General features: G+C 46.4%; 2 protein-coding genes across 2 annotated transcripts in view; one reads left to right on the top strand and one right to left on the bottom strand.

Annotated features, from left to right (window-relative positions):
• Positions 1 to 4,327: 4,327 nt before the first annotated feature.
• ZDHHC15 (zDHHC palmitoyltransferase 15) lies at positions 4,328 to 25,919 on the top strand. Its single transcript, XM_074551887.1, has 12 exons — positions 4,328 to 4,500; positions 7,324 to 7,350; positions 9,407 to 9,501; positions 10,181 to 10,301; positions 11,925 to 11,994; positions 12,340 to 12,372; positions 13,438 to 13,558; positions 14,702 to 14,834; positions 15,996 to 16,122; positions 16,674 to 16,783; positions 17,909 to 17,990; positions 18,901 to 25,919. The coding sequence occupies exons 1-11, from the start codon at positions 4,359 to 4,361 to the stop codon at positions 17,950 to 17,952; spliced, it is 1,023 nt and encodes a 340-aa protein (XP_074407988.1). The 5' UTR covers positions 4,328 to 4,358; the 3' UTR covers positions 17,953 to 17,990; positions 18,901 to 25,919.
• Positions 19,987 to 26,211, bottom strand: part of UPRT (uracil phosphoribosyltransferase homolog) — a 19,690-nt gene continuing 13,465 nt past the window's right edge. Inside the window, exon 7 of the mRNA XM_074551886.1 lies at positions 19,987 to 26,136. Coding sequence (XP_074407987.1) covers positions 26,030 to 26,136 — 107 coding nt within the window. The 3' untranslated portion in view covers positions 19,987 to 26,029. The remainder of the gene's footprint in view (positions 26,137 to 26,211) is intronic.

Genomic DNA, 26,211 nt, shown 5'->3' with positions numbered 1-26,211 from the left:
GCTTCATTAGAGCCCTGCTGATTTACATGAGTATGTTCTAGCAGTTTCCTAATTTGCTTTCTCCACTGCAAGGTAGCATCCATGGGTTATGTGGATAAAGGAATGGTGGGACCATTGTGTGTGTGCACAAACTCCTGTGAAATGGAGCAGTCCCAGAACAGAGCTGCAAAATCCTGCTGCAATAACAAAAACTGGCTTTTCCTGGGGTTTCTGGGAAGGTGTTAATGTGTAAATGTGGTGGCTTATCCCACAGAGTGGAGAGTTCTTAATGCTTGTAACAAAAATTCAACTTGCTCATAGCTCAGTCCCAATGCTCAGTGCAAGCCCTAGGAAAGCTTTGCCTGCTCCTCTGCACGAGCTGGGTGCAGCAATCCTGAGAGAAAGCCCAAATCTGATATGATAACTTTGAGCATTCAGATTAGATTTATCTCCTTACCTACAAGTACAGCGTGGGGAAGGCCAAGATGGGTCTGAGATAGGGAGGATTGCTGTGTTTTCCTACAATAAAGGACAGAAATGGGCCAGCCTTGGGGCTCACAAGCTTTTTTAGCTCAGCAGGAGCTCAGGAGCCAGCCAGGGTTGGGTTTAGTTCCCATTATAGCTCATGGATTATCAAATCTTCTTGGATCTCTGTCACTGATAAGCAAAACCACGTGGAACCTACCCAGATAAAAATATGTCTGACAACTGGGTCACTCCTTTATTTTACATGCCCTGGCTTCAGAGTAGTTGGAAAAGTTGGCTCTGCCCAAGGTTTGGCTCCCTGCAGCTTGCAGGGCTTGTAGCTGACTTTGCCCACAGCTCCAAGGCTCATGTGTTACCAGCTCAAGCAAGTTTGGAAATGAACAGTGGGGAAGTAACTTGTGCAACTTTGGGTTTTGAATCAGAATATCATTTTGAAATTCAGACAGTAACCCAGGCACAGTTTCACATTCAGCACTGCAAAGACAAACTGCATTTTCCAGTTGAGGTTTTTTTACAGGACAATTGAGCATTTTCTACCATGAGTGGTTTTTTTTTAAAGCATTTTCTCACAGGGAAGAGCATCTCAGTGAAATTTGTACATATGGGGTTTTCTGCAATTGTTGTAAAAACTGGCATTTCTTTCCTAATTTCTACTGTTTCCTGATTTCTTTTAGCTGGTTTGGACCAGTGCCAGAGCCATCTTAGCTGCTGTCAGCCTTGCTCTTGGGGGTGACGTGTTCCCTGGTGCCCTGAGTGCCACTGGTGAGTCACCACCATCTTCCTTTCTTTAAGCACCCAACACTTCGTTTCTCCAGAAGAACCGGTGATGATGAGCCTTGTTTAAATTACCCTAAAGCTGCTGGGACCCGGGGCTTTGTCTGCAGTCTGTGGCAGTGGTTTTGAACAGTGTTGTTACACCATGGTGCAAGCACAGCTTGCTGAGCTCTGCAGAAGTTCCTGTCCCTGTTGAAAGCTGGTGAAATATCTTAGCAGGAAACTGCTCGTGGTCAGGGTTGAATTTAAGGATAGGGATGTTAGTTAGGATAATCCCACTGTTGTAGTTCCTGTGGAGCCCAATCAGGCTGCACACCCAGAGAGGTTTTTCTCTCCTTTTGCAACTGGCTGAAGGTCAATTTAGATTTAATATTTACTTTGAATAACACATGCAGTATTGATTTCTGGAAAGGGCGCGAGGAGCCTTATCTCACTTATATCTCACTCCAGCTGCTTCAAATGGGGAGCTACAGCAGAACCACAAGTGCAGAAACACACCCCAAGATTTAATGTCACCTGGTTGTTTTGTTTCAAAGAGCTGTGTTTGGGAATCTCACCTCAGATGAGCTCATGTTTATATAACTAAGTGTCCCCTGGAAGCCCAGGAAACAAGAATTTTGAGGATGATCTATGTGGATCTTAGAGCATGTAGAAAAACTGGCTGTTGAACAAAAGAAAAGTCTGAACTTTATTTGCAGAGGCTTTACCTGACACAGTCTGCTCACTGCTGCCAGTTCCTTTGCTGTCTGTGGGGAAGGTGCCCTCCTGCTTCACAGGAACATGCAGGAAAAATGTCCCATGGATGTGCTGTTCATCCCATCTGCCTCAGGAGAGGAGATTCTCTGAGCTGCTTCAGGGAGTGATCTAACTCACAAAAGTGATTTTTAAATCTTACTGATTATAAAATGTATTGCTGGCAAAAATATTCCTCATCAGCACTTACACTGTGGGGGAAGGAGGGAAACAAGGGGGCACTCACATCTTCTTCTCTTAAATCCTCAAATCTTGGGGTGTTTGTGTTCTAGATGCCCTTCCTGAATCTCCTGGGAGGAGGTTTTTCATATATGTGTATATATATATATATATAAATAAATATAAATTTCTAGTTTAGGGTCATGTGCAGCTCAGGCCAACCTATGTTATACTGTCTGCAAGGCACTTTTGTACAGCAGGGGCTACACAAAATCTTGGTTAAGTTCAACCCCACACAGAAAATTAAAACAGGTGCCAAATGTTCAGGTTTTATATTACAGGAAGGATTGAGTAGCCTGGAGAAGAGGATAATGCTGATTGTAAAGTTTGAGCAGCGTAGAGAACAGGTTAATAGAGCTGTCACCTCAGTAGTGAATAGATTTTTTGAAAAAAACAGAGGTTGTAGATCATATCCTTCTTTAACTAGTGGGAGAACTAAATATGGAATTACAGGTGTGGCCTGAGGATTTGTGGGTGATGTCTTAATTCATTGATCTGGGCAGGATAATGGCAAATGTGGTGCCTGTACCCAAAAAGAGAAAAGGGCTGGTGGAGGCAGCACAGCTCCGAGTGTGATCCCAATAAGGGAAGTTTTAGAACAAATTCTGAGGGGAAAAAAAAACTTGCTGAACAAAGAGGTGACCAGAAAGTGTCACAAATTACACCAGAGGTTTGTCAGAAGAACATTCTGTCAGATAAGTCATTCTCTTGATGAGAAAACTAATTTCCATACCAGACATGATAGAGTGGAGTTAATTACCTGGAGCTGCAACTCAAATCACTGAGTGAGAATGAGGAGATTCCTACCAGAATTCAAAGGGGTTTGTGGAGCAGTCTGGGGCAGGGGGGGTTCTTTTTGTTTTCTGTTTTATGCATTAAATGCCATGTTGAGATGGCACTCCTTTTGTTCCACAAGTTGTCTGGAATATGATCATCCCATGGATATTCCATAGTAGTACGTGAATATTACATATGTATTCACTTGTATATGAAGTGTGTTTGTATATTTGTATATATATATATATATATATATATATATATATATATATATATATATATTATACATACTCCTAGGTGTGTGCTGAGGGAATTGAAGGCAATGCCAAGCCCTTGTCTGTGCAGAGGACAGGACAGTGCTGCAAGGTCCCAGGATGGGTCAGGGGGAAGGCACCACAGTGGGTCCGTCTGGTGCCACCTCCCTGCTCCAGCAGAGCCATCCCAGAGCACCGGGCACAGGATCGTGTCCGGACGGCTCCGGAATAACCCCAGGGAGGAGCCTGCACAGCCAGTCTGCTCTCTGCTCAGGGCTGGGCGCTGCCCAAGGAAATTCTTCCTCATGTCCAGCTGAAACTTCCCGAGCATCAGTTGTGCTGGTGCCATTGCTGGGCCCAGGAGCAGAGCCTGGTGCATGCTCTGACACCTCCTCTTAGATATTTATGGATCAGCCATCTCCTTCCGAGGCTGCTGAGCCCCAGCTCCCTCAGCTTTCCCTTCAGGGACGCTCCAGCCCCGCCATCACCTCGGCAGCCCCGGGTTTGCTGAGCTGCGGAGCCCGGAGGGGCACACAGCGCCCCGGGTGTGCCCACAGGGCTGGGCAGATGGGCAGCACCACGTCCCCGCCGACCCCAGCACACAGAGCCGACATGGGCGGGCTGTGAGGGGACAGCGCGGCCGGAGCAAAGCTCCCTCAGCCAGGGCAGGCACGGGCGGGCTGTGAGGGGGAAGCGCGGCCGGAGCAAAGCTCCCTCAGCCGGGCTGTGAGGGGGAAGCGCGGCCGGAGCAAAGCTCCCTCAGCCAGGGCAGGCACGGGCGGGCTGTGAGGGGAGTGGGGCCGGAGCAAAGCTCCCTCAGCCGGGCTGTGAGGGGGAAGCGCGGCCGGAGCAAAGCTCCCTCAGCCAGGGCAGGCACGGGCGGGCTGTGAGGGGAGTGGGGCCGGAGCAAAGCTCCCTCAGCCGGGCTGTGAGGGGACGGTGCAGCTGGGGCAAAACTCCTTCAGCCCGGCTGTGAGGTGAACGCGGCCGCAGCGCCGCTCTCTCAGCCCGAGCGCCACTGCCCGCCCGCCCCGCCAGGGGGCGCCGCTGCCCGCAGGCCGCTCAGCCGAGCGCCGAGCGCGCCGGCCCCGGGGCAGCCCGCGCAGCCGCGCGCCGATGCGCGGCGCTGAGGGCGGCGGGATGGCGCTGTGGCGGGGGCTGCGCTGCTGCCGCCGCGCCTTCGCCTGGGTGCCCGTGCTGCTCATCGCGCTGCTCCTGCTCTGGTCCTACTACGCGTACGTCTGCGAGCTCTGCCTCGGTAAGCGCCGCCCGTGCCCAGCGGGGCCCCCGCTCCGGGCCGCCCCTCGGTGCCGCCGGGGCCCCCGCGGAGCTGCGGGCGGGGGGCGCGGCGGGCCGGGGGCTTCGGCTGTTCCCCTTCTCCTCTTCCTCTTTCCTTCTCCTTCTTCTCCTCTTCCTCTTTCCCTCCTCCTCCTCTTCCTCGCCTTCTCCACTTCCTCCTCGCTCTCCTCATCCTCTCTTCCTCCTCCTCCTCCTCCTCCTGCCGTGCGCGCGGTGTGAGCGGGGCCCCGGTGCCCCTCGGTGTCCCGAGGCTCCGATGCCGGCTGCGATCCGTGCACAGGGACAAACACTTCAGTACGAGCCGAGCCCTGCTCGGGATCAATGGGGTTTCGGATGTGCTGCCCTGCTTTCCGCGGGATTTGTGCCCGGCCGGGCGGGGTGCGGGCTGGGGGTGCTGTCTGTCCGTCCTGGGCCCTGGTTCTGTCTGTCCCTGGAGCAGGGAGGTGGCGTTTGAGAGGGCTGGGATGGTGATCCCACCGTGAAAGGCGGCGTTGTTGTGATTTGATAACGTCCAGATGTGATTTATGAGCTAAACAGTAACAAACACCAGTCTGTGCCTTGCTTTACAATGGTTTTATGTTTGTATTGTGAAAAGGAAATAAATAGGTTACATGGGATCACACTCAGGCGTGGAGTTGTTACAGTAGCACGGAAAACACTGCGTTTGAGAAGAGGAAGTTTTAGGCTGGCTAGTAATTGTATATTTAATGTACCAATTTAACTGTGTAGTAAGTTGCAAACTTTCTTATGTTTATCTGGTTTAGTGTGCTATTAGAAAAAGAGTTGTTAGCTCTGGTGGAGAGAAGAGCTGGAAACTTGGATTTGTGAAATTGTGAGAAGTAGCTGTGACTCCTCAGGACAGAGTAAGGCAGACAAACGAAACCAGAGGTCTCAGATAGTTTGAGATGTTCCTGGGGCAGGAGCTCCCTTCTGGTGCTGCACAGCAAACTTCCATCAGGTGTTTGTTAGGGTTGGCAGTGTGGTGAGACCTGCTGGTTTTTCTCCATGGGAGCTAGAATGAAATGCAGCTTCTTTGGTCTGTTTTAATCAGCAGCTTGGCAAAGCCCCCAAACACTTCATCACATTTATCCCATCTCTGAGACTGTGGGCTGTTTCTTTCAAGAATTCACATAGGATGATATCCCTGAGGTGCATGGAACTGTCATTAGAACATGTGACAAAAAATGTGGAGCATTTTCCTGGAACACTGTCAGTGTTTTGAGATGTGCTGTGCAAACTCAGTAATCCTGAGCAGGGGCTGATGCCAGGTCCCAGTGCAGCTGCTGGAGGAGGCTCAGGTGATTTCAGTGAGGTTTGGGTTGGGCTGTGCTGCTCCCCAAGTGCAGGTTCAGCTGGCAGGAGCTCAGCTTGCTGTGTGGAATCACAGCTTCAATTCATTCATTTGCCCACACCTACCTCAGTTTTTTACCCTGTTTCTCTCTCATCTCTTATTTGTGTGTGGAGGAGTTTATCTATGCAGAAGTTGCAATGATTGAATTATTTCAGGATTGGAGCATGAACTGTTGGCCTGTGCTGTTTCTTGCCAAGCAGGATGTTGTCTCTCTCTAATTTCTAACCCAGCAAGGCTTGCTGAGCTGGCTGCCTCTCCTCAGCTGCTGGGAGCCTGTCAAGAGTGAATGCTTTGTCTGGAGTCTGGGTTTGCATTTTCAGCTGTGCTGAGCTGGGGGGATGTCTGGGAGGCACCTCCTGATGCTCTTTGAGCTCTCAGTGCTGGGCTGGCCGGTGGCTCACAGGAGGAGGCCTCAGTTCTTGTTTGGCTGGTGGCAGCAGGGATCCTCCCCAGAACCTTTTGTATCTCTGTGTTCTTGTCTCAGGTAAATCCTTAGCCAGGCCCTGCTGCAGGAGGGAGCCAGGCCCTGCTTGTGAAAATCTCATCATAGCTTGATTGGCAGCAAAGCAAAGGGAAAAGTGAAGGTTTCCTAACAGTCTTGTTTACCTGAAATTGAGTGGGCAGAGACACAACAAAGATTCAGTTTCTTTTTTCATCTCCGTTGCTGTGTGGCACAAAGCTTTGTCTTCCAAGCAATGCTCTATCAAAATATCGCACAAGTCCCTGTTTTCAGTTCAAAAAGCTGTCCTTGTCTCTTCTGTTAAACTTGCATGCTGGCTTTTCAGATAATGGATGGATTTTCAAACAGTCACTGCAAGAAGGCTCTGAACAATGCACCTTCTGCTGCTTGCTCAGAGGCTGCTGTTAGGAGGCCTTTTCTCTCATTATGGTGGAGTAAAAAGGGGTTGTAAAATTTCTGCTGGTAGGTAGTGTAAAAAACCAATGAACTCACTGCAGTTGCTGACTTGGCCAAAGCTGAGAAATTGATCAAATTTTAATCCTGCTGATGCAGAAATGCTTTGGGACAGTGCTTACAGTGGAGGGTCACCTGGAGATCAGTAGAAAGCAGCTGCAAGTATGTGGTAAATGCAGAGATATGGGTGCTAGAGGAGCCCTGGTGATCTTCTCCCTGTCACCACAGGATTGCTTTTATCATATTTCTAATGCAAAATATACAGAATATATTTTATAAGCAAGGAAAAGACATCACAAGTGAGAGTGAGTGAACATCTTGCTGTGGGTGTGTGCGTGAGTGAAGAGTTCTTATGGATACTTTTGGTTTGATGCTGAGCTGTGGGCTCTCTCTTTGCCTCTTGAATGTGAACATTTTCCCTAAAATGGCTGTATTTCACACAGAAATGTTAATTGTCACAAACTTCTCTAGGATTCATATTTCCTCTGTGGACACTTGTTGTTTTTTTTCTTTTCCAGTGACTGTGAGCAACCCTGTGGAGAAAGGTATGTGTGATCATTTATTATTTGCCATGCAACCCTCACGTAAAAGGGCTCACAAATGTTCTGGCTGAGATATCAGAAATATTTGCTGTCATTTTTTTAAGGTCCATCCTCTTTCAGTGTTTCCTTCCTGTGGCTGCACCCTCCTGAGGCACTCAGCGTGCTGAGCTCCTGGGTGCCCTGGGAAATGCTCTGTCAGTCTGGGCAGAGCATGGGAAGGCTCTGATCCCTCTGACTCCTTCAGGAAAAGCTGTGTGTGTGTCTGTGCACACCCACACCCCTCTTCTCCCTTTCCCTTTCACATTTCCAGAGCTGATTTTACAAGCCAAACAGAAAATACAAGTTCCCATCTGCAGCCCACCTGGCTTTTTTCGCTGTTCTGGTTGATCTTTCAGTGAAAGCTATTTTTGCTAAGTTTTCTCCCTCAGTTCTGGTGCCCACTAACAGATCCTGAGTCACAGCACAGCAGGATTGCTCAGTGACACTCTTGAGGTGTGTTGGTGGAGGTAATGGCCATGTTCTAAGAATAAGGAGTGGCTATTTTAATATTTTTCTCCTTCTTTGGATGCTTTTGGCTAATCCAGGTGTTTCTTGGTGACTTTGTTCTTCAGGGGTTGTGAAGGACAGGAGTAGGTGTGGTGTGAGCTGTTCCATGAAGAGCAGTGCCAGCTGACATTTAAAGATCCTCCAGATTGCTGCATCCAGTAAAGTCCTCTAGAAAGCAGCTCAAATGTTTGTAATTGCTACAGAGAAACTGCAGAAAGCAGGATGTTAATGACTGAAAGATGTTAATGAAGAAAGTTAATTGTTGCCTAATCTTAGTGCATCTCCAGGTCAGATTCCTCTAATGTGCTGCTAGGCTGATCAACAAAATTAAACCTGTTGCAAGATTTATCTCCTTCCATATTAATTAAAAATGGCTCAGCTCCACCTGTAGTGTGAGGATAACATCTCAAACCAGCTTGGAGCCTGAGAATGACTTAGCTGTGATTCACAGCTCCTTCCCACAGTCCATCACATCCTTGGGAGATGTTTGCTGTCTCATTGGAAGCTCTCACTGATGCATTTGGCCTTTTTAACCAATTTTCACACAGGAAAAGAAGTGTTTTGACATAGTTAAGAAGTGTTTGAATTTTAGATTTCTCTTTCCGACTAGTTATTTTAATCTGATTTTCTGGAATTTGAAGATTAAATGAAATGGGGGAAACAAAATTGTTATTGCAATGAAATGATGTGTTTAAATAAAACTATCTTGTAACTTTGATAATATCTTAATGAGCTGGGTTAAAGAAATGGCAAATAGTCTGTGCAGCTGAAGGACAGCTCCTTTGGCTCCCTGTCCATGGAAAGGCTGCAAATGCCAAAGGATTCAGGTTTACACATTGAATTGAGGCTGTTCTGACATGGGCTGGTTTGCAATTCTCCCTCAGTAAACACAAGCCCTATTTTGATCAATTTGAGGGAAGTTTTCCTGTTTTATTGTATCAACTGTGGCAAATGTAAAATATGTTTAATAAGAAATTTGGCTTTTTCTGGTGATGTAAAGCTCATGTTATTTCTGCTGTCACAAGAAGAGCGTGGTGCAGGGGTGGGCAGTGCCCACTCTGCTTCCACTGCTTTTAGTAACAGCTGAACCCCAATACTGGGAGGTGCAAAATTCACCTTTGCACTGCTCAGCAGCAGCCAGATGTGCTGGGCTTGTGCCTGGGATGTGGGGAAGAGACAGGAATCCTGTCATTGCCAGGGGTGTGGGGCTGTCACCTGCCCTGTGGGACAATTCCCTGGCAGCTGCATCTCCCCCAGGATGGGATCAGGTGGGGCTGGGGAGGCTCTGAGTTTGGTCACACCTCAGCTCTGGGTGCTGCTGACCCTCAGCCATGAGGTTTAGCTGCACTGCAATAATGGGTGGCACTGAATGGACATCTGTCTTTTCCTTTCTTCTTTTTATTTTTTCACTTTATTGTGCAAAATTTGAATTATGCCCATTGTGGATGAAACCTTTGCTTAAGAAGTCATTACTCTGTTTCTGTTTTTTTTTCTTTTCTCGTTTTGTTTTTAGTGGCCTATCTTGTAGTATTCCATATTCTCTTTGTGCTCTTTGTGTGGACATATTGGAAGTCTGTTTTCACTCTCCCAATACAGCCAGGCAAAAAGGTAAGAGAGCCAGCACCTTTCATTCCTTGCAAAAGAAAACCACAGATGTTAAAGAGAACTCAAAAATCCTTCAGTCTTCAGTTGATCTGAAGAGGACAATCAGAGGTAAATGTCTTTTAATTCTTTTTAACCAAATATTTACTTTGTCATGTTGCTTGGATTAGTAGATTTACTTTTTTTTTCACATTTTGTTTTACCTCTCTATGAAATATATAGTATAATAAAACACTCAGATTGAGGCAGCAAAATGAGGTCAGTATTTGTGTGGCACTCCAAATATACTCAGCCTTGCTCTGATCCTGATTACAAGAATGTAAATTTATAAAGAACAACTAATCCCAGTTTTAAATATTAAAAAAGGTTCTTGCTCACTAGAGAGGTGCTGAATGTGTTATGAAGGTCAGTAATGGCATTCATCTAGGGCAGCAATAGGAGCAATTCTAAGTTGTTTTACGAGCCTTAATTTCACTTTTTCATTTCTTATTGCTGTCTCTCAGTATTCTGGCTCTCCAGCACTCACTGCCTCCCTTTGTCTTCTTAACAACCGCATTTCCCACGGCATTAACCTCAGGAGGGGGAGGTAAAAGCGTTCCCAAGCTGAGCTGGCTGTGAAATGCTCCTGTGTGTGAAATGCTCTGTGGTGCCGCGCTGAGCGCTCCCTGGTGCCCTGTGCTTGCAGTTCCACATGTCCTACGCTGACCAGGAGCGCTACGAGAGCGAGGAGCGGCCCGAGGTGCAGCGGCAGATCCTCGCCGAGATCGCCAGGAAGCTGCCGGTGTACACGAGGACCGGCAATGGAGGTCAGGCCGGCACGGAGCCCCAACCCCCCCAGTCACTGCCAGCAGCAAGGCTGGCACCCAGGGCATCCTGCTGGGCAGCAGCACTGCCAGGCACCCACTGACTCCTGCCCTCTGTCCGGTTTTTGGCTGTTTGGATGGCCCGGGGTGGTTTGAAAGGCCCGGGGTGGCCTTGGGGCAGCCCGCGTATCAAAGGACGAGAAGAGGCTTCAGATCTTTTCTCGGTCTCTGTGTTTATTAATTGTTTATCTAAAAGATTTTCTCTCGGCCCGACAGAGCTCTGCTCAGCAGCCAGCCATGAGCACACTCCCTGCCCTCCGGGCGGTCACCTATCTTTATACCCAAAGTTACGTGTACAATATTTATCATTTTTCCCCAATACCTTTCACCCTTATTGCCCGGTGCACTTTTAGTAATGACCAATCCCAAAGTGCCACCATCACCACAGAAGATGGAGGAGGAGAAGAAGAAGAAGGACAGGACACGCCCCAATTCCTCCATCTTACTTCTCTAAACCCCCCTGTACAGAAATCCTAAACCCTGTGTCTCACCCTCTAATTAACCAATCCCTTCACCATTCACCCCGGTGAAACCCTCCTGTCCTCATACAGGTGTCGTCTCCTGTGTAGGATCAAAGTGCAGCCACCAGACACTTCTGGAACATTCCAGGACTCCCGAGCCCCCCAAGGGTGCTCTCGGTGGCACCTCAGTCCTGAGGTGCTGAGATCCCACAGCCCTCCCTTGCTCACAGGAAAAACAAAATAAGCCTTGAACCCTTTAATTCAGTGCAGTTCCAGGTGCTGCCTTTGAGAAGCAAGATGTCACCCTTTGGATTTATAGTCCACATATGCTGTCTGTATTTAGAAATAGCAATAGAATAATTAAATCTGTCATAATTTTTACTTAAAATGGACTCTGGCTTAGGGATGCAGCACATACTTCTGTGACCAGTTTTCTATATTGTGTTCAGTGGTTAAATGCCTGCTGCACTCCCTTCACAGCTTAAAGAAATTCGTGTTCATATTGGAGGCTCTGACCTGCTCGTTTCTGTCAGGCAAGCCATTTTGAAGCAGAGAGCTGGAATAAATAGAGAATTATCAAAATGAAGTGTAGGTAGTCTGAGTAAATGTGGATGCAAGTGTGCAGCTTTGGTTTGTCACTTTTGAGCTGGCTGTATGAGTTAGAGCAGGTTTGGGATAGATGTTAGGAAGGGATTCCTTCCTGTGAGGGTGGGCAGGCCCTGGAACAGCTTCACAGAGCAGCTGGGGCTGCCCCTGGATCCCTGGCAGTGCCCAAGGCCAGGCTGGACAGGGCTGGGAGCAGCCTGGGACAGTGAGAGGTGTCCCTGCCATGGCAGGGAATGGAACAAGATGGACTTTAGAGTCCCTGCCAGCCCAAAGCATTCCAGGGTTCTGTGATTTTGTGCTTTCTCTCATTGTTAGCCCATCTGCAAGTCTTCATCAGAACTATGAGTGTTGCTTATCTGATTGTGACCTGCAGCAAACACCAGGTCACCTGCTGAAGGGATAGAGGAAAGAAAAAGAATAGTTAGGAAATGAGCACAGTACCAAAAAACAGATGAAGAAAAAGCATTTTTCCATTGTTTTAATTTGTCTCTGATTGCAGGGATTCGGTTCTGTGACAGATGCCAGCTGATCAAACCTGACCGTTGTCACCACTGCTCTGTTTGTGCCATGTAAGTCATGGGCTGCAGTCACCACGAGTTTTGGGAGGGGGCTGCTCCTTCAGGGGTCTTTGTACACAAAGAGGTTCCCCAGGGTCTCTGTCCCAGCTGCAGCTCTTCTGCTCTAGGGCAGAAATCATTCTTGTGTTTTTCTGTCTCCACAAGGACATTGGTTGGTCTTCAAACACTAAGAAATGTTCCATCTTAAAATTATATCTACCTTAAAAACCTTAGAGACAGCATCATTTTGAGTATCTATAGTGTAGAAACCTCACTAAAATCAAAGTTTTGCTGTTGATCTGCAGTTGGTAATGAAGTACCAATTAAAAATCTTCCATTTTATTTTTCCTTTTGCAGGTGTGTGCTAAAAATGGATCATCACTGTCCATGGTATGTCCCAGATAAATGGTTTGTGGTTTTCTGAAAGGAAAGGTTACTTAGATATATTTCTTATACCTCTCATGTCTGTATGCCTCTCACATTTTAGGCCATCCATCTCTTTATTTTGGGGAACTTATAAAATAATTGCACTTTGAGATTGCCTGAAATTAAATTTTAACAAATCATTCACATTCACTCCATAACCCATGTGTAAAAATGCTATAATATTGATAAAGTTTAAACCCCAACTGCTAATTCACTCATTAACTATTATTCAAATTTGAAAGAAACTCCAGCTTAGCCTTTCCTTTGGGCTCTCTCAGTGTTTCAGCTGCACTTGGGGTGCTCCCAATAACAACAATTGCACATGGATTGTTTCTGGACTGATGATGGTCAGAGACAGTCTGTGCAGAAAGCTGCATGGAATAATTGAGCTTTACACCTTCCAGAATTGCTGCCACTAAATTTCTTAAATTCCTCCTTTTTTTTAAAAAAAAAAAAGGAAGATTTAAGAATTCAGAAACAACACAAACATTTCCCTACCTGAACCTTCCTGGTGATCAAAATTGGAGAGGATTTTCCAAACCTGAGTTCTGACACAAACACCTACTGGGGTTTTGTACATCCCCGTGTTCCTTTCTAGAGCTCTCCTGTGCATGGAGAATTCCAAGCAGGGTGGGGTGAATTGGGCTGTGTGTAACAAACAGGCAGGGCTGAGGTGGCTCCTGAGCTTTGCAAAGGGATAAAGCAGCACAGAACTCCCGGCTCTGATTTCCTTGGCAGACAAGAGGCAGACAGGAGGAATGAGCTGCTGCCTCTGGCACCCATTTCCCTGTGGTACCAACCTTCAAACAATCCCAAAAATCGGAGCTGTGCTTCTCCTGGGCCCAGGGAAGGGAGGGAAAGGCAGAGCCACCGGTTCTGTTCCCTTGCGGCCACTGAGGGGAGCTGCTCGTTGGCAAACTGGGCTGTGAGAGCCAGGGGCTCCATCCCCCAAAACGGGTTCGTGCTCTTTGTGTTACACCCACTGTGTGCTGCACCAATCCTGATTTCAACTTTGCTTTTGTCCTCCAGGGTGAATAACTGCATTGGATTTTCTAACTACAAATTCTTTCTACTGTTCTTAGCCTATTCTTTGTTGTATTGCTTGTATATTGCTGCAACAGTCTTCAAGTATTTCATTAAGTATTGGACAGTAAGTCATGAAATCCGGTTACTTTTTCATCTGCTCTCAGTCTCGTGGGCTTTGGTGACTCTCGGTGCTCTGTTGCTCTCAGGCAGTGGAGGGGCTGCATTTCCCTGGGAGGTGTTTCCTGGGCCCTTTGGGAATCCACCTCCTGTTAGATGTTCATAATGCACAGAGCAAGAAGCCAGGAATTTCAAACTTAGATTATTTTCTGGCAGAGAGGCTCTGTCCCTTTCCTGTCCTTGTGTTTGCATGGGTGTCCCTTGGAAAGTTTGGCATTGATGTGTAAGATCCTGGCAATGATTTGTACATATTTACTGAAAATTAAAAAAGGGTCAAAACCCCTTGTTCATTTTCTAACCCCCACAGGCCTCCTTTCTCGATTTAAAAACAGCGACTCAAAGGAGGCTTTTACTCAGTTACTGCTGATTGTTTCTGTGAAAGCAAGGCCAGCTGGCAGCTCCAGTAGGACACTGGCCCTTGGTCTCTATTTCTGTCCCCTCTCCTCAGTACCTGTGTGTTTGTGTTTAGGTACCTTGGCTGTGCCCCTATTGTTCCCCACGCCCAGCAAGGCCCAGCCCTGAGCCCTGGATGTCCCCAGAGCCTGCCTGTGTCCCTGCTGGGCACCTCTGGCACCTGGCTCTCCTGCTGCAGAGGGAAAGGAGCCTTTCTTCTGCTTGGAGTGTCCCCCTTGGCTTTTAACCCTTCCCCATCCATCTGTGCTCAGTTCTAACCCTCCCCAATAGCTGCAGATGTGCAGGGCAGGTTTCTCTGGGCTTACCTTGAGCAAGGTGCAGAATTTTAATGTATGCACAGGAAACTCAGCAGAACTTAAGCAGGGCTTCAAGAGCTCCTGCCTGCTCATTTCCCCAGGCACAGGGTGCTCCTCATGCCCACCTGGGCAGCTGGGCTGGGCTGGCCCAGAGCCATACCAAGGGTTAATAACACCCCCCACTCTTTGTGCTGTGGTACAGGAGGGGAAATGAACCACATTCATTTCTTTGGCTCTTTTTGCTTTATTTAGTAATGTTCACTTTTGCCTGTAAATTTTGAGAACTCTCAATAGGAGTTTTATCATTATATTTCTAAGTACAAATAATTTCCATCTTTAATTTGTTCCCATCACTTGTTCTGTGTTGCTTTCCTTTCCAGGGTGAGCTGACCAATGCACGCTCCAAATTCCACATCCTTTTCCTTCTCTTTGTGGCAATCATGTTCTTTGTGAGCCTCATGTTTCTGTTTGGCTACCACTGCTGGCTGGTCAGCAGGAACAGATCCACTCTGGGTAAGGCTCTTCTGTCTCTTCCTTCTGGTAAAACACACCAAAGGTGCTGTAAGAAGAAAAAAAAATAAAAGAAAAAAATGCATTTGTTCTATTTCTGTACATTCCTGCTGGTTTATGAGGAGAGGAAGATTTAAGATCTTGGTACAAGCTGCAGAAATTTGTCACTGCAAATGAGCTGCATTTATTAGCTGGTGTGACAAGAGCTTTGTTAGGGAAACCAGAGCCTAAAAGTGTAGAAGTCCAATTATAAAAGTGTTATGCATATGTGAAACTGTATTTGCTGTGAAATGAGGGCAGCTTTTCAGGAATAATGGTTTATTCCTGTACTGGGGTGCACCCCAATCAGCTTGGTGAGCTTGGGAAACACAGTGTCCATCTTTACTGATAAACACAAATAAGTTGTCACTGTAAAATCAAAGAAATTATCATCTAAAATAGTATCATTTTGCCAAAGTTTCTTTGCTTTTCCTCAGATAAATGTTCAACTTTCAAAGCTTTTGGGATAAAGTTTTGTAACAAAACAGACCCTGTCAAGAGAGAGCAAATATTCTGATTTTATCAAGTTATTTACTTCAAAAGTCATTTCATGGGGCACTGAAGCTCATCTATCCCAAAACATCAGACCTGTGCAGCAGCTGAGCAGGGAGATCAAACTGTTCCTAAAGCACTCAAGGTTCTTCTCTCCTCTTCTTTTAATTTTATGCCCCACCAGAGCCCAGAGTTTATTTGCATTTGTTTGTCCCTAGTGCTTGTTCATTCTAACATTAACAAATGAGGTGATTTAAATCTGCAGTGCCACTTCTGGAATATGCACTGAACACCAGCCTACTTCATCCTGCAGAGATTTTTACCTAGCAACTTTTACTCTCTGAATTCCATCAAGTCCCACAGGAAGATCTTTTAACTCCATTCTCTGGTTCAAACCCCTTGTGGGTTCTTTGTTCTCTGGGTTCAGTTGCACAACCAAATTCTGCCTTCAGCTGGAAAGCCTTTACAGGCTGTGCAAAATGGAAAAACCATTATTTTGAAACTCTGTATTGCTGTGTATCTATAATCTGTTAAATCATGTTGTCTTTAGATGGTTATAAAATGCCCAACCCTGTTTCAGAGTATTTGCCATTGATTTTCATTTTTTTCCACCAAAATTGCCTCTGTTTGCAGAGGCTTTCTCAGCTCCAGTGTTTCAAAATGGCCCAGATAAAAATGGATTCAATCTTGGCTTTGTGAAGAATCTCCAGCAAGTGTTTGGGGAAGAAAAAAAGCTCTGGTTGCTGCCTATTGCCTCTAGGTAAGTAACCCTGCTAAAAGCTGATGTAATTACAGATTTTCACAGTTTGTGTCCAGGTTTAGGTGACAGGAAAGTGGGGATTTTATATATCTTTCAGTAAGAGTGGGGCCATTTCCTGTTGGGTGTCACTCAAACACAAGTGAGATTTCTGCCCTGAAGAATCTGTGGGATAAATTGATAAAATTTATACCTATTAATTGCTTAATTTTCATAAATGTTTTCCTTAGTTCCTCTATCACTTCTGACTGTCCACATTTTTCCAGGCCTTTTTTCTGTATTCAAATTACTTGACCAAATTAGCACATTTACCTTCTGCTAAAAATTACTTGATTCCAGGCCACAAATTTCAACTTTTGTGCTGCAGAGACCTTGAAAAAATTGAGAACCAAAATGGAAGATAAACACAGTGCTTTTCAAGCTTAAAGATGATTTTAAGTAAACATGGGAAATACCGGCAACAGAAAACTTAGCAGAAAAAAACGTAGAGAAATGGTCATTTTTTAGAGTTCCTTGCTGCTTTTGCAGTGTCCCTCTGTCCCTTTTCCATGCAGCCAGGGGGATGGACATTTTTTCCCCATGAGAACCTTGAGTGAAGCTCGGAACCCTCTCCTGGCAAATGAGGAGCAGTGGGAAGAGGATGGGATAGATGAAGAGCCTCAGGGTAAGGAATTAGTGAAATTACTTGTCCTGATCTACAGTAGCCAATAAATGAACTATAAGAGATAATCAAATAAAAAACCTGTGTTGGTGAAGTCCCTGAGCAGCTGGGACTTGATTAATGAGCACAGACTGAAAATGAGCTCTGCTTTGGAAACAATTCTTTTTTTAATAACTTTCTACTTGCAGGTGAATGAACTTCAAAGGTGTTTCAAGGGTTAGAGAAAGTGAAGCTGCCACAAACTGAGAGCATTTACATGTAAATGTTGCTGCATGCAGCCCAGTTATTTGGGATATAAAGTGGTGGCTGCAAGGAGGAGAATATTTAGATTTTTTAAAGTGTATTTATGCTGTGACAGTGTGTGAAATCAGGCATGCAAACACCTGAGTTCAGGGATACATTTAGGAAGCTGCTTTATACTTTGTCCAGCTTTATTTCCAGTGTAAATTTACCTGCTCTCCCTGGTGGGTTCTATGCATTTTGGTACTTACACAAGGTAACACAAATGAGTTTTAATACCAACAAAATTGGCTTTAAAATAGCAAACTATGGCATTTCTGTGAATTTTCAATGATGCTTAAAATAACTCCTTTAGGAATGAGTCAGAGCTTCTTCCAATTTTTACAAACTTTAAATTCCATGAATAAATAATTAAATCTTCCATATGAAAACAGAGGCAGTGAGGTGATTTTTGGCTAGATCAGACCCCAGACTATGGTCTGGAGCTTATATGAAATCTCCCAATTTATAGAGCTTATAAAATAACTGACATTTCCAGGCAGTTGAACTGGATGATCCACTGTGGGTCCTTTCAACTGAAATATTCAAATTCTCCCTTACACAACAGAGGTAAACCAGTAAAAGTGTCTAACCAGAAAGACCTGAAATGTTCCATTAAAACTGAAAGACCTTTATTTGTCTTTGTGGCTTTAAAGCTTGTGACTTGGTTATGAAATAAATAAAGCCAATAATAATCTCAGTTAAAAACAGCTGCTCAGTTTTCTCTGACAAGTGGTTGTCTATTTTTGTTTTAATTATCCTTAAAAACACAATCCCATGCTTAGTGAAAAATGCATTCTCAGTGAGAAAATCAGATTTATTTGCCTCTAACTGCTTTGGTTTTCACAGGTTCTGGTGAGGCCCCATCCCTTGCCATAGAAAGGGAGACATAGCAGTGTGAGCACACCGTGGTGAAAGCTGCATCAGAAAGGTCAGTGTTTCTTTCTTTATTTCCCTCAACACCACTGCTCTGCAGGGACTGGGGAGGTGATGTTGGAAAGGTTTGGGCTTTAGCAGAAAATATTTCTCCAGCTTGCCCAGCCATCCCTTATTCAAGGGGCCCTGGAGGGCAGCAGAGGCTCTCAGAGGCCCTGGGCTGGGTGGCACAGGTGACACCAGAGCCACCAGCACTCTGTCAAGGGGAGGACACCAACCCTGCAGGAAAACAGGGCTGGGACAGTGGCAGGATGGAAATTCTGGGGTCTGTGGGAGGTGTGGGAAGGGGCAGGTGAGGTGTTAAACTGCAGCTGAGCACAGCCAAGGTGCAGCTGGGGACACAAGGAAGTGCCCTGTAATGTCACATCAGCTGTTCCAGGCTTTCCCTGCCTGTGGAAAAGGTGGGTCTGACACCAGCTGGGGCAGGTGCTGCTTCCAGAACATTCCCTGCTCTGACCTGGAGAATGGTGGAGCTGCCCCACCCACAGCCTGCCCCAGGAGCTGCAGGCAGTGAGGAGGGCACAGTGTCCTGCTGGCCAGGGGAATGAACTGATGAGACTCCAGCACATCCCCTGCTGTCCCACTGGAATTGCCAGCTGGGGCTGCCCCTCTCAGTTCCAGGGCAGGCAGTGACTGCTGAGGCAGAGCCCTGCAATCCCTGACTGGCTCCCTTCCACACTGCTCTCAGTGGGTGTAGGAGTCCATCTTGTTCCACTGACAAAAACCCCAGAGTGTTTTTCTGTCAGCAGTGAGAGCTGCATCCTGCCATCCCACCAGGCCAAGCAAAATCAGCATTTTCCTCTTGTTCTTCATGGCTTTAAAATGATTCCCAAAGCCCAGATCAGCCCTCAGTCCCTCATAACAGCAGTGCTATGGTTGCACATTTGTATTTCTTTAAATTTCAGCTTCTCTCTCAGGAGCCAACACCCCTTCTCTTGGCAAGGACTTCAGTTTTGAGGGGCAGAAAACAGGTGGATCTTCAAGATGAGAAAACATCCTGAAGTATTGTCTGATGGGAATCTGCATTCCAGAGTGCTTCTCCAGGAATTCTGCTGTCCAGATGTCCCAAGGCTTTATAAATTTAAGTTACAGAGTTAACAGAACAATTTTACAGAGTGATTGTGGCCAATCTTTGGCCTGCTCTCTTTATTTTATAAATACTATCTATTTTTTATTCAGAACAGGTACAGATGTTGATGCGAGTGCGTTCCGAAGGCCTTTGCATTTTGCAAACATCAGGGACTCGAGCTCTTGAAATTCTTCCAAGCCATAATATTCTTGGGGATGGTTATTTATTTTGAGGCTGATTCTCCAACCTTCTCTGACAAGTGGCATTTTCTCATGTATTTAAATTCTGAGTGAGTTCAGCTCAATGCAAGACAGACCCAGTTAAATCTGGCACTAAATTGGGAGCTGAATGTAAAAGTGTTGAAAGCAAAAGTGCTGAACATGCACATGTACATGTGCAGCTGTGAGTGAAAATAAAATATTCACATTGCCAATATCAAGATTCAAGAATATTGTGGCCATAGATTTTTTTTAATGTTTTTAGGGAGGGTGTTATTTTCTTTGAGTTTGGGTTATAGTGCTCTTGCATCCTACTTGCAGGCTTCTAAAATGCAAAAGGGAACTTCAGACAGTCCAGTTTGCATTAATTCCTAGGGTTTAAATATCATCTCATTCCTGGATCAGTGTTTGGAGATTTGTGTGTTCATGGAGTCAGAAAGGAAGATGTGAATTTGAAATATGCACTGAAAGTTTGGCTCCAAGAGTCATGTTTGGAGTTTCACTCCACAGGGGTGGCTTTAGCCCCAAAATGCTGAAGACACAACTGATGTATTGAATTTTTTCAGACTTCTTCCCAGCTCAGTGCACTGACTGGCTTCAGGGGTTTCTGCACTAAGAGGTGATCAGATTTGTTTCTGCATTTTGCTGCATTTACAGTCAAAGAGGTGAATCCCTGTTTCTGTTTTGGGGAGCAGAACTGAGACTTGGCTGGCTGGATTATGGATATTTTTCTAGACCTGAGTCCTTTTTTTTTTTAATCTGCATGATTCAGCCCAGTCCATCATTCTTGTTTGAATTAGGTGCATGCTAAAAGTATTGGTGTACAGCCTCTAAGATCATTTAGTACCATTTTCTATCCCATTTTTGTGTTTGTTATCAGCCCACTGGTGTTGGCAGTGACTGCAGGAGCAGCTGTGCATGACAGGAGGAAGGAGCTGATGAGTGAGGTTGGTGGTGGAGGCTTTGCCTACAGAATAAACCCCATTTTCCTCTGTTCCTGTGCTGCAGGGATGTGTTTGTGAGCCAGGAGAGCCTTGCAGGGGTTCCTTCCCTAAGAGAAGGTGTTTCACTCCTGCTGATCCGTGCCCTGGGATGGAATTTTGTCCCTCAGCCTCTGCAGTGTGTGTGCAGCAGTGCTGACCTCCCTGGGATGTCTCACTGCTGAATTTGGTTGTGAGGGGCCCAGGTGGGCTGGCCCAGGCTCCTGTGGGTTTGTTTCTCCTCAGGGGGGCCCTGAGCACTGAAAATGTTCCTGTTCAGCCACCTGAGCCCCATCTGTTGAGTGGCTCTGTCACCAAACAGCTGCTGAGTGCTGGAAGGGTTCTTGCTGTCAATCTAAAGCTGCATTTCTGATGTAAATCTGGTGTTGGACCTTGTGCTGTGTGTGATGCAAGGTGGCAGCTGAATTAATCCCCTCATTCCTGGCAAAATGTGCTCTGGAGGGGGAGCTTGAGAGGATGATGGCAGCTAAACACAGCCAGAATGTAGCACCTACAGAGGTGCTATTTGTGCCTTTAAAAACTTTCAATTCCTTGTACATAAAACCAGGAAGGTGATTTGGTGACTTTCTGTTTCATCCTGCCAGCTGAAGTGTATTTTCCCAGAGCTTGTGTGGATTTACAGGAGTTTTCTGAGCAGGCTCTTGTGCCCTTCCTGGCTTTGGCTCTGGTTCCAGCCCTGCCATTATTTGAGTTGTTTCTGTGCCAGGCAGGAACAGGGAGCTGTGCAGGAGCTCCCCTGCCTGCTCCTGCTGCTGCTCTGAAAATCAGGGCTTGTCTTCTCATACTAAGGCAGATATCTTTGTGATGGCACAGGTACCAAGCTCGCATTGAGAAAGGGTTTAAATGTTTCCAAGGAACTTTTATTCATTTTTCTTGTAATTAATTATGGTCATCTCTTCCCTTTCCTTCAAAGCAGCTCAGCCTCCCATGGTTGGAACAAACTCCTGTTAGAACAACACAAAGTTTATCACTTCAGAGCCACTTCTCAATATCCACATATCAGGTGCTGGAAAGTTTAATGAAATGTGAAACAAACCCAAAAGTTGTGTAAAATGAAGCAGAACAAAATGGGAAAAACCCACATGTCTGAGTGAGCAGCTCCATTTTATTCCCTTCTGCTCACTTAAGGTGATATCCTTATTTTACCCTAGCCTTTGTCCTTTTAATGCTGAGTAAATGCACTGGAGAACAGAAATTCCTCAGGCTGCTGTGGTCACTCTGCAGGTGACAAAATAGAGAATATTCACCCAGTGTGTGATAGGCTTTTTTAACCTCAAATGGCTCTTAGGGGTAACTCACTGCAGCACCTCCTTTGTTTTCCATGCCCTGATCCTCGTCCAGAGGCTCTCCCCCACCAGCACTGCCTGTAAGGGCTGTGTCACCAAAGCTCTGCCCTGCCTGCACCTCCAGCCCAGCATTCCAGGGCTGGGATTCATCCCCCAGGCCCATCAACACCAAGGACACTGCAGCTCTGGGAGCTGGCCATGATTCCATGTCAATGTTGGGCCATCTCACACTGCCTGTGCTGCTGGCCCAGCATTCCAGCTGCTCCCTGAGCCCTCTGTGTGCCAGCAGCAGCCCAGGTGTCCCCACTGGGATTGTCACCAGTGTCACTGTCACCCTCTGGGTGTGTGCTGTAGGTGCAGCTCCATGCAGGGAACCTGGAGAGTGAAGGTTTGAGCCTCAGTTGTGGTGCTGCTGTCAGTGTGTCTGCAGGGGCTGAGGTGTTCTCTCCAGCCTGGAGCAGTGTGCAGGCAGCAGGGGAACTGTCCCACCCCTCCAGGAGCTGCTTCCTCTGCTTAGCACTGCATCTGCACTGCAGCTTTTCCAAGTGATCTCACCATGGGAAAGGAGGGAACTCTTTGGTTGGACTGTGATGCCTCCATCTTTACCCCTCTGCTCCTGGACTCACCCTCTAAAATAACTGACCACTAACAGCCACTCCTCACCTCCCCCCTGCTCTCCATTTCCAGTCAGGTACAAACCCCAGACAGAGCAGCACATTGATGCTTCTCTGTGTGCAATTGTCCTAAATCCAGCCCTGGGCCAGCAAGTCCTGCCCAAGGAACCTGCACTTGGTTTCTTTTGCTGATTGGAAGTTTTTGGAGCAGGATAATCTTGTTTTCCTTCAAGCAGGGAGCAGTCTGTATGTTTGAGGAGGCTGTACCCATTGTGTGGGGTGCAGCCACTGGTGAGAGTCAGGAAGCTTCCAAATCCCACTATGCAATGAATGTTTGCTTCCTGGGCCAAACAGGAGTGGATTCAGCAAAATCCACACCAGCTGCAGCTCTGTAGTTCTGGATGCTGGTCTGGACTGAAAGCACAACTTGATGCATAAAGTCTGTCATGTGACATGAATGTAAAATGTAAAAGGGGAAAAAATACTACTTTTTCCCTGAATTTAGCTATGAAGAATGATGTACTGAGCAGTTACTCTGTGCAGAGCTGAGGCACTCATGGGAGGGTTTAATTAGCAGGGAAAGGAGCCACTGCTGACCTTATTTATTAAGGAAGAACTAATTAACTCAAAAGGGTCATGTTTTCATTTCAGTGACTCCTGTGGTACAGATTTCTGAAACAGATCCATAGTACTTGAAAATACCTCAATTTTATTGATATTTTTCCAATTCTATCAGCTTCTGCTTTATTACAGAACACTTGCAAAGCTAAACTCGCCTGAACTGATGAGATGACTCAGGTCACTGAAGGTGTTTGCATGGCAGAGGGGCTCTGCCATGGGCTGCATTCCCTGCCCTGCTCACACCCACTGCTGCAGGGTTTTGGTCTCTTGTGCTTTTTCCATCCCACTTGGAGTATTCCCTCTTCCTCCTGAACATGCAGATAAATATTTTCAGCTTTGAGCTGCTTTGTGCTGGTTTTTTGGACACTGTGAAGGTGAGTAGGTGTCATTTTATGCAGTTGTGCCATGTATTTTATTTGTAATTATTCTCTGTTTGTCAGGTATTGGTTTGTGGTTCCCCTCATCAGGCTTTGCTTAGAGCAGGATCCCACTTTCCTGCATTTTCTCTTTCCTAAAGCCTCATTTCTTCATTCTCCAGCTTCCATTTGGGATGTAAACCTTGTGAAATAAAATGTAAGTTTACATTTCAAATACAAGCCTGTAAGTTGCTCATGCCTGCATGCTCCTTAAAATACTATTTTTTTCTGTATGAGGTTTTAAGATTTACAGCAGCATTTGTAAAACTTTAGTGGGTGACAGCCATTGTTAAAAAAAATTAAGAAATTATGCTAAGGAGGGGGGAAAAAACCACAACCCTCAAAAAATCCAACAAAAAGGACAAAGGGATCATCTCTGCCTCTTATTCCAGCTGTGCTTGAAAAGAAATGCTGCTTGCATGCAGTGCTGTCAGACAGCCCTGGGACAGGCAGATACCTCACCTGAGGCCTTCCCTGCTGTTTCAGTACTTCCTGAAGCACTGCCTTGGGTTAAACCTTGCACCAAATCCCATGGAAACCCAACAAAATCAGCCTCCCCTCTCCCTTTAACCCGGGGAAGGTGTGTGCAGCCCTTCTCAGCACTTCCCTCTGTAAGAGAAGCAGAAGCCCAAAGTGCAAGTGTTGGTTTGTTATTCCCCCACTTTTTTCTGGAGGATCTGGGAGCCTGCAGGATGTCCCAGAACTCCCTCAGCACCTGGAACTGCTGGGCTGGTGCAGGTGCCCCTCCTGGGAGGGCCCAGGCTGTGCCTGAGAGCTGGGGGGAGGAGGTGGAGCTGGGGTTCCTCTGCTCTGCTGGAGCTCCATCCTTCTTTGGAGTTACCTTCACTATGGAATGGCTTCCTGCTCTACTCATGGAGCTACTCCAGATCCACTGCTGGAGCAGGGAGCTCTGGGTTAGGAACACAGCAAGTAGGAAAGGTCTTGTTATTTGATAAATGTATAATATGGCTGCTCCTCAGCTGAAAATGCTCTTTGTGGTGCAAAGGGGCCCCTCAGAGATAGAACTGAGCTGGATCTCAGGATCAGAGAATGGCACTGCCATGGTGCTGTCACTGTATCAGGAGGGTTTAATGTCATCCAGAAAAGCCAGGGGGTTTCACACACTGGGAAACGGGGCTGGAGCAGAACCCCAGTGCAGGGGGAGCCCTTTGGGGCAGGATCAGCTCTGCCATCCCCACGGAGCTGCCAGAACTGGGACACAGCAGCACTCCCTGAGTGGGAGCTGCACCCAGCTGCTCTTAGGGCCCAGCATGGCCTGGGGCTGGCAGGTGTTCCAGCCAGAACTGCTGCTTTAATACACATCCCTCCCCCCAGTTCAATGGGAAGGAATTATTTTGCAAGGAATGTCACAGCAGGATTGCTGCCCACCTTTGGGGTGTTGTGTTCAGGAGTTTAATGCTGCTGCTGCTGGCATTGAGACTTTTGATATCAAATGGGTTTTTACAAAAGCCTTGGATACTCGTTTTTACTGTCAGACCAATGCTCTGACTATGCTGATGCTCTGTGGAGTTTCACTGGCATTTTCCAAGTGTTTGTACAGTTTCTACAGCTGAATATCCTGTATGTTCTGCTTTGTTGTTTTTTATTATGGTTTATACTGCACTGCAGGCAAGGACTGCATTAAAACCATTTTTGGCTAATTTAATTGACTTGTGAAATGGTTATTTCCTATGCTTGGGCTAAACACTCCCTCTCTGGAAGTGTTATACAACTTTAATTAATTGGAATTACTGCTTGGAACAGGGAAGGTTCTTCATCTGTGACAAAAAGATTCATGGTGTGGGCAGCCCTGACCTCAGCACTCCACTCACCTGATGAGAGGTAAGGACATAACCTGAGACAACATTCCCTCAGCCTGCAATTGTAGAATATGGATACATTTAAAAGTAATTATGGTTTCTATTGTATTCATGAATTTCCCCAAAGTTCCAGTAAGGGAGGTACTGGCCAGCTGGGTATGGTGTGTTTGATGCCAGGGGATTCAAAGAAAGAAGGGATTTGGCTGCAGATTGATGTTTAATGTGACCCAAACAATGAGTGCCCTGAGGCTTTGGAAAGGCAGCTGAGCCCTGAGGGCCATGCTTGTCTTCTGGCTCTGGTGCTCCTGAACAGGACTAGAAATCGAGTTCCAGCTTTTTACTGCACTTTTCCTGTCATTTAAAGGGTTGGTGAGACTGATACAGCCACAAGTTTTGTCTCTCAGAACTCCCAAGTTGTGTGTGTGTAGAATTTCCACAGGCAGTGCTTCTCCCACCCCCAGTTCCCACCCAGTTTGCACCTCTGCTGCAACAGGAATCTTCTTGTTTCAGGAGCCCTGAGCAAGACAACCAGGGCTGTTTCTCTATTTGAGAATAATGTTTGCACAGCAAAATCCCAAGAATTGTGTCTTTTATAGCAGCCAGACCAAAACTGGCTGCTCAGGAGGACCCTGAGATTTGGAAGCACTGGGAGTGGCTGTGGCTGGAGTGATGCAGGGACCCTAGAAATGAAGGACACTCCCTGGGGGTTTAGTTGGGTTTATTTTGCTCTTGCAGGAGGCCACGGACAGGCTGGAGAAGAATAAATAGGTTAAAGCAGAGTGTGGCAATGACAGAGCCCCAACATGGAGATGCTTGACCGTGTAACCAGAGTGCTTTGTCACTGTGCCTGATCCCTGTTCAGGCCAGCACTAACCTAAGCTGGTTGGCCAAAAAGCTTTTTAAACATGCCCTCGGCCAACTCAATAGTAATAAAATGTAAAAAAACCTCTTGTAATGCCATAGAGTCATATCCAGTTGTTCCAAGACTGTCAGTCTGTCCCAAAGTACTTCTGTCCAAAGTGTGTTGGTGCAACAGGATGCACTTCTGTAGTTAAAATGGTGATTTCTGGGAATTCCTGGATGATGGATTTGGCACCTTGGAAGAGACAGCAAAGGCAAGAATGACTACAGTGCTTCAGCCCATGTCAAATCCTGATCACCAGCATTCAAA

Source organism: Zonotrichia albicollis, chromosome 14, assembly GCF_047830755.1.
Source record: "Zonotrichia albicollis isolate bZonAlb1 chromosome 14, bZonAlb1.hap1, whole genome shotgun sequence".
Lineage (NCBI taxonomy): Eukaryota > Metazoa > Chordata > Aves > Passeriformes > Passerellidae > Zonotrichia > Zonotrichia albicollis.
This window is presented reverse-complemented; position numbering and strand designations above follow the sequence as displayed.